Raw genomic sequence first — 15,830 nt, 5'->3', positions numbered from 1 at the left:
CACTACTGCTTTCCTTACAGTGCTCCTGATTGGTTAATTACATGATGTAATCATCTTAGTAACCAATCAAAAGAGAGCTGTTAGATCTCTTTGCCATTTTTTCTAACCCCCTTCAGCCCTACTGACTATTCTTACCATATCACTGATTGGCTCAATACATGCCTCTGTGTAACCAATCAAAATAGTTCTTAAAGACTAAAAATGTGGCCGATAGTGTGTTTCCCCAACATCTCTCATTTGCTTTCATTGTTTATTGCAGTTACCAATGGTTACCTATCAGCTGATGAATTTTACAACTTGACATCACCGGATAGCGGAGTTACATCTATGAACACCAGAGTAACGATAAGAGGAGGTATTGAGAGCAATGCCAGGGCAATTAATACTGGAGCTTATACCAATGCCTTTGGATATGTTGATGTTGGTATGTGTTGCTGTTTCTAAATGAATAGATTTTGAGATAATTATTTTGTGAAGTTAATTATTTTTACTGTCGAACATCTAGGCAAGGTGTCACTTTGGCCAAAATTCTTGGATGGGTGCATAGCAGTCAGGTCAACCAAAAAGGCACCTACTGTATTGTCTGTGATAGTTGCCTGTCTTATATACTCCTACAAACCTATTTGAAAATAATTCTTGCTCAAATTGGTTTTCTTGTAACCACCAAATTGACGGTCAAAATCCCTACTTAATCATTTATTGAATATGTAAATTCTTATAAACAAAACCAAAATTTACTCACTATACCATTTTTTGCCATGATGAGGCAGTGACGTCAGTGGGTATTTCATTTACTAGATTTTGCTTCAAATGCTTAAAGACCCCACATATATGCACACGTAAAGCAGCTGTCAAAATTTTGATGTCAATGCCACAATCCCATCAGTATGAAAACAGTATAATTTAACGGTTTTGCTTTTCATGGATGAAAAGCATCATCAGAATATTGATTGAACTACATGTCCATGTAGTAAGTCAATTTTGGTTTTGTTTGGAAGAATTTACATATTTATTATTTATCTCCAAACCTGATGAATTTATTCAGTGCATTTTTCATTCATTGTTATTTTCGCAGGTGACTTTGATGGTCGTTGTATCAGCAGTCCATATCTATGTATTGATGGAATTACATTTTCACTGTGGGTGAGGATTAGAGACACTTCCAATCTGAATCAGTCCGAATCAAACCCAGAGGGTGTTGGCTACATCTTAAGGTAGGTTACAATCAAGTGTTGGTAAGCAAACTGGCAACTTAGTCAAATGCTTATGGCTGCCTGCATAATAGCAGGTATTATATTATGCAGTTGTGAGAGACAACTTCATCATCAGGGGTGGATATCAAAATCATTGCCAACTTGAAAAAATGTTACTTATAATAAAAACTTTCCCTGTTAAAAGGAATTGGAACAATGTTGTTTTAGCAAAATAACTTGTTTCTTGCGTGCATTATTGTGTGTTTGTTAATTACTGGTAAAAACATTGTTTTGAAGCTTTTTGGCATTAGCTGAGGAATTTGATGAGTAAGATAAAATGTCGTCCAAGATGCAAATTGCAAATCTAATTTGTAGAAGATGTGATTGTTTTTTAAATTTTATTTAGTTTTTTTAGAAAATACAAAGACAAGATCAAGGCTATAATTAAAGGTAAACAAGAGCTATATACAAAGTCACAAATACAGTGAAGCAATGCAAAATATCAATGATATTTGTTTGTTTCTCATGCAGTTCTGGAGCCCAAAACAATGAATCGGCAGGGTTTACCATCCATACGGACACAGAGGTTACAACATTTGAAGTGCACGATGGCGTCTATCATTGGATTAATAGTTACAACTTTACCTTCAGTGGTTGGATGAATATTGCTATGACTTGGAATTGGAGAGATGGAATTGTGGCTTATGTCAATGGGATTATGCAGAGTAAGTATAGATGGACAGAATGACAGACAGACAGACAAACAAAAATTAAATAAATGTGGATGCAAAGTGATTATACCCAAAGAGTACCGACTCCAAAGTGCACCGTGCGTAGCGCTATGATAACGTAAATCCACCTTTTTTTTTTGTCACAGCATTTATCGGCAAGAGCCCAAAATGTGCTATTCCATTTAAAATCCACTTTCCCCTTGTGGAAGATTTTGGAAATAGCTTCCACAGAGGGAGTATGAATTTCAAATGGAATGAACACATTAGTAGCTCCATTTGAAACTTCCCCCTCCCTCGGTGAAGGATTCAGATTGTATCTTCTTCAGAGGGTGTATGAAATTTAAATGGGGCTGCATAATGTGTTCATTCCATTTGAAAATCATACTCCCGCTGTGGGAGATATTTGCAAAATCTTCCACAGGGGTAGTGTGGATTTTAAATGGATTAGCCCAATTATAAATTTAATTTGTGTCTTTAAGCTTGAGAGGGACAAAGATCTGTGTGAGTAGCACTAGTGAGTGTTGTTGGCATAACGTTTTAAATGCAGAATGCTAACAAGCAGTTGAAGTTAAAGCCATATTATAACATTTGCTGAGGAAGACGCCCTCAATATTTTCAAAATTCTGTTTTGTAAATGATTATATTGTACTTTATTAAACTAACATACCCTGCAAAAATCAAGACAATAGGTGCTGTAGTTTTGTCAAAATCCAAGATTTTGAATAAAACGCAGGAACCGTCGTTTTATTATTACGATGGAAATATTAGTCGAACGCGTACATGATGTTCATAACACAGAATGCGGGACAGATATACACATCAAAAGATAGTACCGTAACACAACTGAGGAAGTGATACACATTGGCGACATCGGCGCTGGTAGTAAATTCCAATTTTCTTTGCTTTTACTCAGTTGTTCGGCTCAAAATTAATAGCTGATAATAAAAGCTATCATTTTATGGCAAAGAAATACTAATCTGTTTTGTATGGAAATGTTATATGGCTTTAAATTGGCACAATCATTGGAGTTACCTATGTCTGTCTTTTTACTTTACAGCTCCGTATGAACCTGAAATAACCACAACTCCTTTTCTTACAATGTTTTAAACGCAAAATGCTAACAAGCAATTAAAGTTAAACAGATGCAATCATTTATGTCTGTCTTTTTACTTTGCAGCTCCATTTGAACCTGAAGTAACCACAACTCCTTTTCCTACAACCATAATGGTAACGTTAAACTCATCCATGGTCAACGCATCAATGGAAAACTCAACTACCGCAGCCACTCCACCCCTCACCACAGCTGACACCACTACAGCTGCACTCAACTGCAGTAACCCTGCCAATGCTAACGAAACCCTCTGCATGATGAATTCCACCACCGTGCCTCCACCAGGACCTACACCTGTACCAGTCAGGCCAGACTGCAATACGACACGCTGCGATGATGAGTACACGCATCTGTTTCTTGGTAAACGGAACGACAGAGATGATGGGTTTTTGAAAGCGGAGTATTCTGATTTTGCAGTTTGGTATTCCATACTTGATGATGAGGATCCGGAATTTGTAAAGAAATTGCAAGGAAAACAATTCTATGGAGTGGGTAGGTATCAGCACAGTCAATCCTGTCCAAAAAGTTTAAAATGTTCTTAAATTTTTTTTTTTTAATTTTGGAATTGTATATTTTCATGACCACATTTGGAATCGGCATGAAAAATTGATGAAAATGAGTACAATCAAGCCCACTACTTGAGATAGCTCTTGATATTTTGAGAAAATATCTTAAATTTGGACTTTATATTGAAGCCTATGCCCAGCATGCAAATCATTGAGCACGGGCATTGCCAGTCTTTTCCATATCATGATATAGCAGGGAAAAATTGTGCGATATATCACAGTATTTCCCTAAGCTTCTGTCTATGTTCAAAACAGCAATATGTACTAAGTTATACGAGTGGATATTCATACGTAGTGGTAGATAAAATGATTAAAGAGTTTAACTTCAACACTACACTATTTTTCGCTCACCTGGAACGTTTTCACTAGTTCGACTAGCGTCTTCAGCAGATGGTGATGCTGTGATGGTATCTTGTCTACGATCGGGATAACCTTCTCTGATGATGTCATTTGATTGACAGAATGACGTCATAGGATGTTACGATGTAGCGGCGCCCCCCTGGGCATCAGTAGGTTGTCCCAAATTGGGTCTATTTTGAGTCCTTTGTCATGATTCAGTCTCGGTTTCTGAGTTCTTATGTGTATAGCTTCCAGAACTCTGCGGGAATATTCTTTTTGTTCCCGTTCAAGCACTTTTACATTTTCCCAGTCAATCTGGTGTCCTTTTGATCTGACTATGTGCTCCCTGACCGCTGATTTGGAACTGCCGGCAGTGGATTTGTGTTCACTAATCCTTTTCACCGATGTAACTTGCATCACAATCAGCACAGGTGATCTCATACACAATACCAGATTGCTTAATGGGTTCTGTCTTGTCTTTTGGGGCTACTAAAGCAATCCTGAGCGTATTTTGTGGTTTGAAATTGGTAGAAACTCCCGCAGTCCTAAACGCTCTCGTAACTTCTCAGAAAGGCCTTCTATGTAAGGCAAGGTGACAAAACCTTTGTTGGCCGTCTCCGAGTCCGGGTTCTGAGAAGCGCGGTCTTTCTCCTTGGGCTGGCAGCGGAAGAAAGTCCAGTCTTTATATCCACAGTTCCTTAGGGCGTTTTTAACATGAGCGATCTCCTCCTCCTTATCTGTTTGATCTGTCACAACAGTTTCCGCGCGATGAAGAAGCGTTCTCACTACACTGAGCTTATGTTCAAGTGGGTGGTGAGAGGAGAAGTTCAAGTATTGCTCTGTATGTGTGGGGTTTCTGTACACCTTAACTTTGAGAGTTCCGTCTTGTTGGCGACAAACTAAGGTGTCAAGGAATGGAAGTTTACCTTCTTCTTCTTCCTCCCACGTAAACTTTATATTTGGATCAATGTTATTAATGTGATCAGTGAATTCTTCGATGTGCGTAGACTTTATCACCACGAAGGTATCATCCACATATCTTTTCCAAATACGCGGCGGGTGGGGAAAAGTTAGTTAATGGTTGTGCGCCAGCATGCAGGCAGCCAACCATGCTCCTGTTTTCTGTTTGTTTTTCTGATTTACCAAGCCACGGATCTTAGTATAAACCTTATCGGCAAACTTGCAAATAAGTCTTGCAATCTTGATCCACTTCCAACTTGGATTTTAAAGCAAAATGTGTCTGTTGTTTCTCCAATTGTTACTAAGATCGTTATTAATGCTTCTCTGCGAGATGGCATTTTCCCTGATGCATTCAAGGAGGCCATTGTTACACCTGTGTTGAAAAAACATAATTTGGATTCAAATATCCTGAAAAACTACCGCCCATTTCCAACATTCAGTTTCTCGCTAAAGTCATCGAAAGTATTGTTTCCTCAAGATTCAAAGACTATCTAAATGAACATCATATGTATGAAGACCATCAGTCGGCTTACCGAACTGGCCACAGTACAGAAACTGCTTTACTTAAAGTTAAAAGTGACATTCTATGTGAGCTGGATAAAAATCATGTCGTCGTCATGGCCATGCTCGATCTGACGGCGGCGTTCGATACGATAAGCCATACCACCCTCATCAGTCGTCTTCAAACCACGTTTAATGTTTCTGGTCCGCCTTTAGACTGGTTTAAATCATATATAACTGATCGTCATAGCCGTGTGTGCATTGGAAACTGTTTTTCGGATAATACCGATCTGGACTGTGGTACCCCCAAGGATCCATCATGGGACCTCTTCAATTCACTGTTTACATCTACCCGATTGGCAGCATTATCCGTAATCATAGCCTGATGTACCACATATATGCTGACGACACGCAAGTGTATACATCTTTTAATCCAAAAATTGCATCCCATTCTCAGCTGGCTGTTGATCGTCTGCAAAACTGCATTCTTGAATTAAGCAACTGGATGAAATCTAATAACTTGAAACTAAACATGGACAAGACCGAGTTCATTGTATTTGGCTCACCACACAATATCAATCTCGTCTCCTCTTCACTTCATCTTATGGTTGGCGATACCGTTATTAAACCTGCCACTTCAGTTCGTAACCTTGGCGTTAAACTTGACTCACCTCTATCCATGAATGACCATGTATCTGGACTCTGCCAAACTCTTAACTTCCAACTTCGCAATATTGCTCGAGTCAGGCGCTTCCTAGATACAGACTCATGCCATCACATCATCCGTGCACTCATATTATCTCGCCTCGACTACGGCAACTCTCTCCTTGCTGGCACCACCAACATCAATTTATCCAAACTGCAGCGTATTCAAAATAGAGCAGTGCATCTCATCTACGGCCTCAAACGTCGTGACCACATAACCCCGTACATCAAGGACTTACATTGGTTGCCCATCAGGGAGCGTGTCAATTTCAAGATCCTTACCATCATATATCAATGTGTCAATGACATAGCTCCACTCTACCTTCAATCTGGAATTCATTCCTACACCACATCTCGTCATTTACGCTCTTCCATGGATACTACTCGGCTCTCCATTCCTCCCACAATCAAATTAGCTGGCGATAATGCCTTCACTTCCTTTGGTCCTCGAATTTGGAACAACCTCCCATGCAACATCAGGGAGGCCCAAACACTGGCCAGCTTCAAAAAGCTTTTAAAAACCCATCTTTTTCCAATTTGATCCTTTTCTTGTTATTGCTATTTCTTTCTTTGTTTTCTCTTATTGTAATGCGCCTAGAGCTAAAATTGTATAGGCGCAATATAAATCGATATATGTATGTATGTATGGGGGGCAGATGTTAATGCCTGACTTTCGAAGTATTCCATGTAAGCATCCGCGGACAGGGGACTACAGGAACTTCCCATCGCACATCCATAGCGTTGAAGGTAGAATGTCTCTCAGAATACGCAGTAAGAAGTGCCCAGACAAAATCTCAAACAATCAAGCACTTGTTCCGGCTCAAGATTTTCTGCTTCACCTTTCTTACAGTCACTTTTCAAAAGCTCACCGACAACTTCCAGTGTCTTATCTACGGGGATGGAAGTGAACAGAGCAGAAACATCAAATGACACCAAGGATTTATCCGGATCCAATTGTAAATCGCGATGTCCTCCACGAAGGATTGTGTGTTGGAGATGTGATGTTCGGTGTTGCCAATGAGAGGAGATATAATCCCTGACACAAACCGCGCAAGAAGTTCAGTGAGGTGACCGATCCGATGCTTGATATAATCGGTCTCAGCGGGGCACCAGCCTTATGGATTTTTATCAATCCATAAAATTTTGGTACATCACAGACAGTCGGATATAATTTTCAATAAGTTCTTGAGTCAATGGCACCTTTATCCTTCAGGTCTTTCAATAATTTGATGAATTTGGTCTGATATTTCTGGAGGAGGTTAAACATTTTTATGTCAAATTGGTTCACTTTTTGTGACACTTTTTAAGACTTCGTATTGCAAATAAGTAAACAGCAGAGAATCCCTAGCATGGAATTATTAGTATTCTCGGTGAAGTCAGCATTGAATCTATCTTGCTATCTTTAATCTTCATACCAATTTCATGGGTCTGCAGGCTTAGTAGGATAGTGTATCTGAGGTTTACCCGCAGTGATTTTTGGAAGCTTTCGACTCGAAAGTCGGTCTTCTTTCTAACACTGCTTGTGTATATATATGTCACTTACACATGCGTCCAATTGTTGATATTTCAGATGTCACTACTGATCATACTGCACTGGATGGTCTGTCTGTGTGGACGGGAACCTTGGACTGTGATCGTAGACATAAAGTAGACTGTACTACCAGCCTAAATGAATTCTATGAAGTGGTAAGAATACTAAATCTTAATACTCTCATCTCAATTGGCACAGTTCATTAACCCTCCATTCAGCCCTTATGGCTCAAAATTTGACCCGACATTGTGGAGTATGAGTTTTTGTACCCAACACATGCAAAGGTCATTCTATGAGTGTGTAAACATATTGGGGGTCAAGGAACTGTGTCTTCATGGATGAGCATATTTTAGATCCTAGCGTAAGCCGAACATGTGGGCAACTGCTTTGTTTCATGATGGATAAGAGGCATATTTGAGAGTTCAGGAAAGCAAAGATGCCACTTTTCCCGTTTTTGCCAGAATTCCAGTTTTGTTAGCAAAACCAAGCAAAAAAAATAAATTTCAGGCAGCTATTTAAAAAAAAATGTAAACAAAGAAACAGACAAACCAGGGGAAAAAACTGGAAAAATTCAGTTATAGTTTCGAACATGATACAACAAGTTTATGGAAGTAAACGAAAATAACAATATTTAAAACTTTTGCTTGAATTTGTGGGGAAAGAAAATGCTCAACTGGGTGTCTTGAAGAATTCTATAGGTGCAAACAGGGCTTCACGAGGTCAACACACACATGCCTTGTTGATATTAATGAATTACACTCACTCCCTTGACTGGTACAGAAATGGAAAGAAAACATAAAATACTAAATGAACTCATTGTCATGATTTTCCAGAACTCTGATATGCACAAGGGATCAGTATTGCATGCAAGAGAGCAATGTACATGCCAGGGATGCAAGTTTACCAGGAATTCCAAAAATGGGTCAATAAAAAAGAATCTTGAAATGTATAAATAATAAAACTTTTTTTCTATATTATCTGGAAGTTACGTCAGACATAATACAAGGCAAATAACTCAATACAGGGTTCCTGCGGTCCTTGAAAGTCCTTGAATTTGAAAACACCCTTTCAAGGCCTTGAAAGTCCTTGGAATTTTACCTAAAGTATAATTTTGACAAAATTTGGGGAGTGGAGAGGAGCTGTCACTTTCGTTAATATGTGCCGCATGGAGAGCCGCTTCATGATTTTTGTGTTGTGGTAAGTCCTTGAAAATCATGCTTTTGGACCTTGAGCGTCCTTGAAAAGCCCTTGAATTTTCAAGGTGCGGGAAACTTGCCAATAACAATTATGAAAGCATCATTATATAAATATTCCTTCATTTTCAATGCAGGCTGCCCCAGAAGCAGTCATAGATGAAGCCCTGAAGGAGGAGATAGTTGTACGTCTTAAGAACTACTCTGATGCTGATGCATACATCACAGCGGTGGAGATGGAAATGATGACAGAATTAGTGTATAAGGTGGTGGACAGAGAGCTACCAGAGGTAGTCAATGTCACTGAAGCTGAAACAGATCTATCTGTGAGTATAGTATGTGATGTGATCAAGCAAAATCAGTCGGAAGTCGGAAATATTGATTTTGAGATATAGCCAAACAAGCTGGGGCTCAAACCCGCATCGTCAAACACTAATGCACCGGGGTCTAACATCTTACTGATTGAGCTAACTTGACTGCTATCAGAGTAAGCAAACAATTTATTGAAAATTAACACCTATAATGGATTTTTTACTTTTCTGGTAGGATCTGCTTGAAATTACCAGTAACCTGTTTTCTGCTCCAAGGAAACGAAGATGGATCTCAATTCAACAGGTATGTCACAATGTAAAAAGACCCTGGTTTTTAAGGTGAACAAGATGACTCTCTCTCCTACTTCAGGAAAGTTTTGTTATCCACTGCACATTTCTGCACTCTCTGTGTAGAGGTAGAGAGCAGCTTGGCCCGGTGATTAAGGACTTAAACTCTAGTGCAAGGGATCCTAGCTCTGGTGGAAGCAAACATCATTAACAATTATCTATTCTACATTGGACTATACACTCCCTATGGAAGACATGACCTTAATCTCACAGGGGGTGTAGATTTCAAATGGAGTCACCCATTCAGGTAATTCCATTGAAATTCACACTCTCATTGTGGAAGATTAAGGTCATGTCTTGGGGGTGTATGGATTTCAATTGGAATAGCCATTACTGCATTTGAATTGCAGGGCATTTGCTGTTTGTGACAAATAAATTACACTTGCGATTGGCTGTTTGTGCATCCTGCCTAGTCATGGGAGAACAGTATTGGAACACTGAATTATTCATCCTTGCTTTTTTTTGTAAATAGTAATAATAATAAATTTTTCAAAGTACCTAGTATTTTTTTTAAATATATAACCCCATGGGCACTACTGGTCATATTATTGGCCTCTAAAAACTATTTTAATTGGTTACAAAGAGGGATATGTCCTGTATTGAGCCAATCAGAGATATGGATATAGTCAGTATAAGAATAGTCAGTAGGGTTCAAGGTTATTAAGCTTAAAATTGCTAAGAGATCTAAAAACTTTATTTTTTTATTTTGGTTGGTTACTCAAATGATTACACCATGTAATTTTAATTACATGTTAAAACCAATCAAGGGTTCTGTTTGGTTTTTTTGTTTGGTCATAGAATGAGGGCGGTGCAACCCAGATGATGGGTAATCTGGATGGTTATGCCATGGAATTAGCTAACAAAATGCAAACTGATGAGAATGGTACAAAAGGAGCTCTTGACACTGTAGTAACCACAGATAATATTTGTAAGTATAATAATGATAAGATTGATTCAATTTTAGTCAAATTCTATTTAGATTGATTGATGATTGATTGGTGGATGGATGGATCACGCGAGCGAGTGAACTAGTCAATCAATCAGTGACAATGGAAAATAAAATCTATTTTATAATACTGTATAGCAAAGCTGAAACACACTGGAATATGGGAACATTACAAACATACAGTTTGTCCACTCTGAAGTACAAAGTGACAACGCACGTGTATACAGCGCGTTAACAGTTTGTAGTGCTGCGTCTCTGCTGCAGGTATGCGTGCCTTCAAAGTCGGCACAATGTGTGCATCCGCGTCTGTACTTTGTACTTCAGAGAAGACTGATTGTAGCGCACAATATCAAATTAGTGATGGTTAATCGTTATTCTTATATCAATATACAGGGGAAATAATTACGCATCGCACACTAGCACAATTAAACATGAATTTACAAAAGGAAACATGACATGCATAGGCAGCTATACCAGAGTAAAAACTCCAGACATACCTGCCTGTGCTGGGGCTTGAACCCGAGACCTCTCTCAATTCATGTTTAATTGTGCTAGTGTGCAATGCGTAATTCTTCTTTCCCCTGTGTTTATAACACTTTTATAAACGTTTTAAGAATTTTTTGTGTTTCCTGGATATTACTTTCATATCATATACTATTTTATTACAGTATTGAGTGTGTCCAGATTTGATATCAACTATGATGATCTAACCCCAAGGGCAGGGTTATCGTTCCCTAACTATGACGATGACAGGATTAATAGCATCTACCATATACCATTATATTACAGTATTGAGTGTGTCCCGATTTGATATCAACTATGATGATCTAACCCCAAGGGCAGGGTTATCGTTCCCTAACTATGACGATGACAGGATTAATAGCATCTACCATATACCATTATATTACAGTATTGAGTGTGTCCCGATTTGATATCAACTATGATGATCTAACACCAAGGGCAGGGTTATCTTTCCCAAACTATGAAGATGTAAGGGTTAATAGCATCTACCATATACCATTATATTACAGTATTGAGTGTGTCCCGATTTGATATCAACTATGATGATCTAACACCAAGGGCAGGGTTATCTTTCCCAAACTATGAAGATGTAAGGGTTAATAGCATCTACCATATACCATTATATTACATTATTATGTTTTGATGGATCCAAGTTGTGATAATATTGGATCCAAAACATAATAATGATAAAATGGATGCTTTCGCCCAATATTTATTGGTCTCGCTATGAGTTGTAAAATATTGGACTCGACTACGTCTCGTCCAATATTTTAAAACTCATAGCTCGACCAATAAATATGGGCTCAACCGATCCAATTTTATATCAGTATTGAGTGTGTCCAGGTTTGATATCAACTATGATGATCTAACGCCAAGGGCAGGGTTATCGTTCCCTAACTATGACGATGACAGGATTAATAGCATCTACCATATACCATTATATTACAGTATTGAGTGTGTCCAGGTTTGATATCAACTATGATGATCTAACACCAAGGGCAGGGTTATCTTTCCCTAACTATGACGATGACAGGATTAATAGCATCTACCATATGTGATGCGATCAAGCAAAATGAGTCTGATGTCGATCAAAATCAAATTTCAGTTTTCAATCTCATTATATGAGCCATTCTCAGAGCTTTATTTTGCTGAAAACCCCATTATAATTAGACTTATGGTTCCAGAGATATAACCATTTTAGTGTTGCTCAGAACAATAAAATGCAAAGGAAGCTGAATACTATTATTGATTATATCTCAAAATCAATATTCCCGACATCCGACTCATTTTGCTTGATCGCATCACATATACCATTATATTACAGTATTGAGTGTGTCCAGATTTGATATCAACTATGATGATCTAACACCAAGGGCAGGGTTATCTTTCCCTAACTATGACGATGACAGGATTAATACCATCAATGAGAGTTGGGACCATCCGGAAGACAAAATTACACTACCGAGTAATTTCTTTGATTTCACTTCCAAAGGTGAGTGAGTAGGAGGAGGAGTCAAATATTTGGCGTTTCTATTTGAAATTCATACATCCCCTCTGGAAGATATGACCTTAATCTTCTTCACGGGGAGTGTGAATTTTAAATTTTTCGTCTCAAAGCCCTTCCCAAGTTAAAAACCTAATGCGGAATGCATTTTTTTTGGGGGGTTGTTTTGCTCTTTATTTTTTTTTATCTGTGGGACAAGCTTTTTGACAAGAATGGACCACTTTTTCATGTCTTTAGGAGGTTGTAACACTGTGGTCAAGATGAAGAACTTTATTGAGATTTAAGATTTGGGCTATTTTAATAAGCGCTGTATGGGATATGAATGTTTCACTGCTTGCAATACTACAAATTTTGATGTCTGGCGATGTCAGACGTGAGATTTTTGTGTGGTGGATTTGAAAAACAGTGAAAAATGACTGAATAATGCGCAAAAACTGGGTAATTTACTAATGCGCGTTTAGAGGAACTATTAAATTAAGATGGCCTTACCACCAAGTGATCCCATTCAAAATTTTGAGCCAGCATACATTTTTCATTCATCAATTTTGTCTAAAAAAAGCTAAGTGAGTTTTGATAAGTAAATTATTTTCAATTTTGTTGACAACATTTTGTTGAGTCAGCATAAATTGTTTCTTCAATTTTATCTCAAAAAGAGCAAATTGAGCCATGACAAGTAAATTATTTTTAATTTTGTTGGACAAAGACAAGCCTTTGTATACATACTTTGGAAGTAAAGTATATTGTCATGATTTATGCACTTTTAAGACTTGTAAAGTTAACATGATTACAAATGTATTTTTTACAGAAACTGAGAGTGCCACAGTAGTTGGTTTCATGTATAACACAGTCAGTGATTTCCTGCCATTGGATGCCGCAGATGAGTAAGTACTAAAATGCACAGTCTTCTTCAATTATCTAATTCTCGCGATTCACAATGCTATGCGTAAGTCCAATTTCTAACCACTAGAGTCGATATCACTGTTCTAGCTAGTACAGCTGCACTTCGGTGTATGTTGTACATACGCAAGAAGAGGATGATGACATTCACAGAAAATAAAACCCTTGCGAAAATTAACACTTGTACTATATAGTTGCCTGGTGAAGCACTTAACTTTAGTGAAGCACTCAACTCTGGAAATTATAGAGAGGGTGCTTGGTGACTTCAAATAAGGGGTCATTCATCAACAGATTTAACACTAATGAGAAATTCTTATACAAGGGGGATCAATCAATGAATATTTGAATTTTGAAGTGTAACAGGCCCTGGTGAGATACACAGAGTAAACTGTGACATAACCAGGGACATAACCAGTATTTAGTTAATATTTTTTATCATTGTTTTGCAGGAAAATTAAGAACAAGAATGACATAAAGTTGGCGAGTCGAGTCCTGTCCTTGGAAGTGGAACCTAAGCTACGTATGGATTTACATAATCCAATTGTGATTGAATTGTCACATAAAGAGGTAAAGAAACAAAGAACGATTTGATTTGTACTGTGTTGTGCGTGATAAGAATCTGCATGACGTCGTTGGGCAGGAAAAACCTCCTATGTACTTGTAGCCCTTGAACATGTTTAAAACAAAACTGGCAAGAGGTTACACAGGTGGTTTTGCTTTAAACATGTTCTGGGGAAAATGACACAGGTTTTTCCTGCCCAACGATGATTAGTAAAAACTGTTTTTTTGTTATCGTTCATCAGGTTCAAAGAATACGTGAAAATAAGACAAATTGCAGTCTCGTATTTGACCTAAAGCATTACTTTTATTTTCTCAATATTCCTTTTCTATTCTTTCATTTAATGTTACAGCCTAAAGCAGAGGGAGAAGAAGCTCTGTGTTCTTTCTGGGATTATAATGCTAAGTGAGTAACCATATCAACCAATGTCTCAGCTAGGAATTGAGGTCATCTTTTGCTTTGTTACCTTGCATATCCACAGTATATTGTTGTGAAATAATTTACTGCTGATTGTCCTCATTTACCCAAACCGATATTGTGGAGCTGATCATGGCTGCAAAGATTTTACTTAATGTTGACCTAACCTAGCCATCCTGAAAGCCACAAAAAGATATAACCTGGTACCTCCCTTTGACTTGGGGCAATCAAGGAGATAGAACCAAAGAGTACCAGTTTCAGCAAACTTCAGTTCAAAGTGTGCGGTGGTTTGCGTTCTGCGTGTAACGCATTGTGCCAAAAACGTGCACTAAATGCACTCAATTTCAGGCATTAGCTGATAAATGCTGGAGGTACATTATTTGCCCTCTGATGAGGTACAGTACTATTTACCATCCATGAGAGACAAACCATTGTGGCAGATTTACCTTATCATTACACATAGGGCACTCTTTTGGTTTAACCCGCTGAGCACTACCTGCCGATCTAACATTGCCTCTGATTGGTTAATTACATGATATCTTCATTTTAATCACCAATCAGAATGGATATTTGCAAATAATTCACCCCAATTTTTTGTGTGGTGAAATTATTCTAACAATGTTGTTGATTGGTCCAATTGATAATGAAAACTTCTTTTTGACCAATCGGCTGGTAGTTCTCATGGGGTTAATATCTTTGGGGTAACACATTGCCACCTTGAAGCAAAACCTGACATGAATAATATTTATGTTAGAGGTAGTAGTCCTATCTTTTATACAGTAAAATCATATTTCCGGATTTTCAAAATTACGATCGGTTCAGGCAAGGACAATTTTTGATGCCTTAGTCTGAATGTAGTGGAAGCTCAAACTTCCATAGTCTAAAAATGTAAAAAGTAGTGATGTAAATACAATGTTTATAGAATAATAGTAAATTAACTATTGGGGGCCCACTACTTAAGTCATGTGTATGATCCTCATGGATGAAAATAAACCTACTACAGTCGGAATACGTCCAAACGGGAAGTAAGGATCAACAATCATCATTCTGATGATGCCTATCGACCATGAGAGGCGAAACTGTCAATAGTGAGTGAAAAGTTTTGGTTTTGTTCAAAAGAAATTTTTCTTACTGTATATCAATTAACCTGATGAATCTATTTAGTGAACGTTATTTTTTAATATATAATATCATTTGACATGTAATGTTTTTGTCTTTTCAGGGGAACAATTAATGGTGCCTGGAACACAAAGGGATGTGATGTACACTTTAGTAATGCTACACACACTGTATGTCACTGCTATCATCTCACACATTTTGGTGTGATTATACAACCTATGGATGAAATAGTAAGCACACATTATATTAAGCAAAATGAGAACAATTATGGCTCTTTAAGTTTTTCAGTTATCTCAAGACTGGAGAAAGCATATTCCTGTTCAGTTCACTTCACTTCACTTCACTTCAATTCAATTTTTCCAAATAGAACACTCTAA

The 15,830-nt window shown here is 37.9% G+C and overlaps 1 protein-coding gene across 1 annotated transcript in view; it reads left to right on the top strand.

The window, feature by feature from the left end:
- Positions 1–15,830, top strand: part of LOC140172580 (uncharacterized) — a 63,581-nt gene that overhangs the window by 39,839 nt on the left and 7,912 nt on the right. The window contains 16 exon segments of the mRNA XM_072195721.1: positions 260–424; positions 1,076–1,214; positions 1,725–1,918; positions 3,102–3,523; positions 5,859–6,602; positions 6,957–7,062; positions 7,677–7,792; positions 8,968–9,156; positions 9,377–9,445; positions 10,288–10,417; positions 11,104–11,223; positions 12,282–12,449; positions 13,267–13,342; positions 13,808–13,925; positions 14,270–14,322; positions 15,557–15,683. Of these exon segments, the coding sequence (XP_072051822.1) occupies positions 260–424; positions 1,076–1,214; positions 1,725–1,918; positions 3,102–3,523; positions 5,859–6,602; positions 6,957–7,062; positions 7,677–7,792; positions 8,968–9,156; positions 9,377–9,445; positions 10,288–10,417; positions 11,104–11,223; positions 12,282–12,449; positions 13,267–13,342; positions 13,808–13,925; positions 14,270–14,322; positions 15,557–15,683 (2,936 nt within the window).

This window comes from Amphiura filiformis, chromosome 16 (assembly GCF_039555335.1).
Source record: "Amphiura filiformis chromosome 16, Afil_fr2py, whole genome shotgun sequence".
In the NCBI taxonomy this organism is placed as follows: domain Eukaryota; kingdom Metazoa; phylum Echinodermata; class Ophiuroidea; order Amphilepidida; family Amphiuridae; genus Amphiura; species Amphiura filiformis.
The sequence above is the reverse complement of the archived record's forward strand: the minus strand, read 5'-3'. Positions and strand labels throughout refer to the sequence as shown.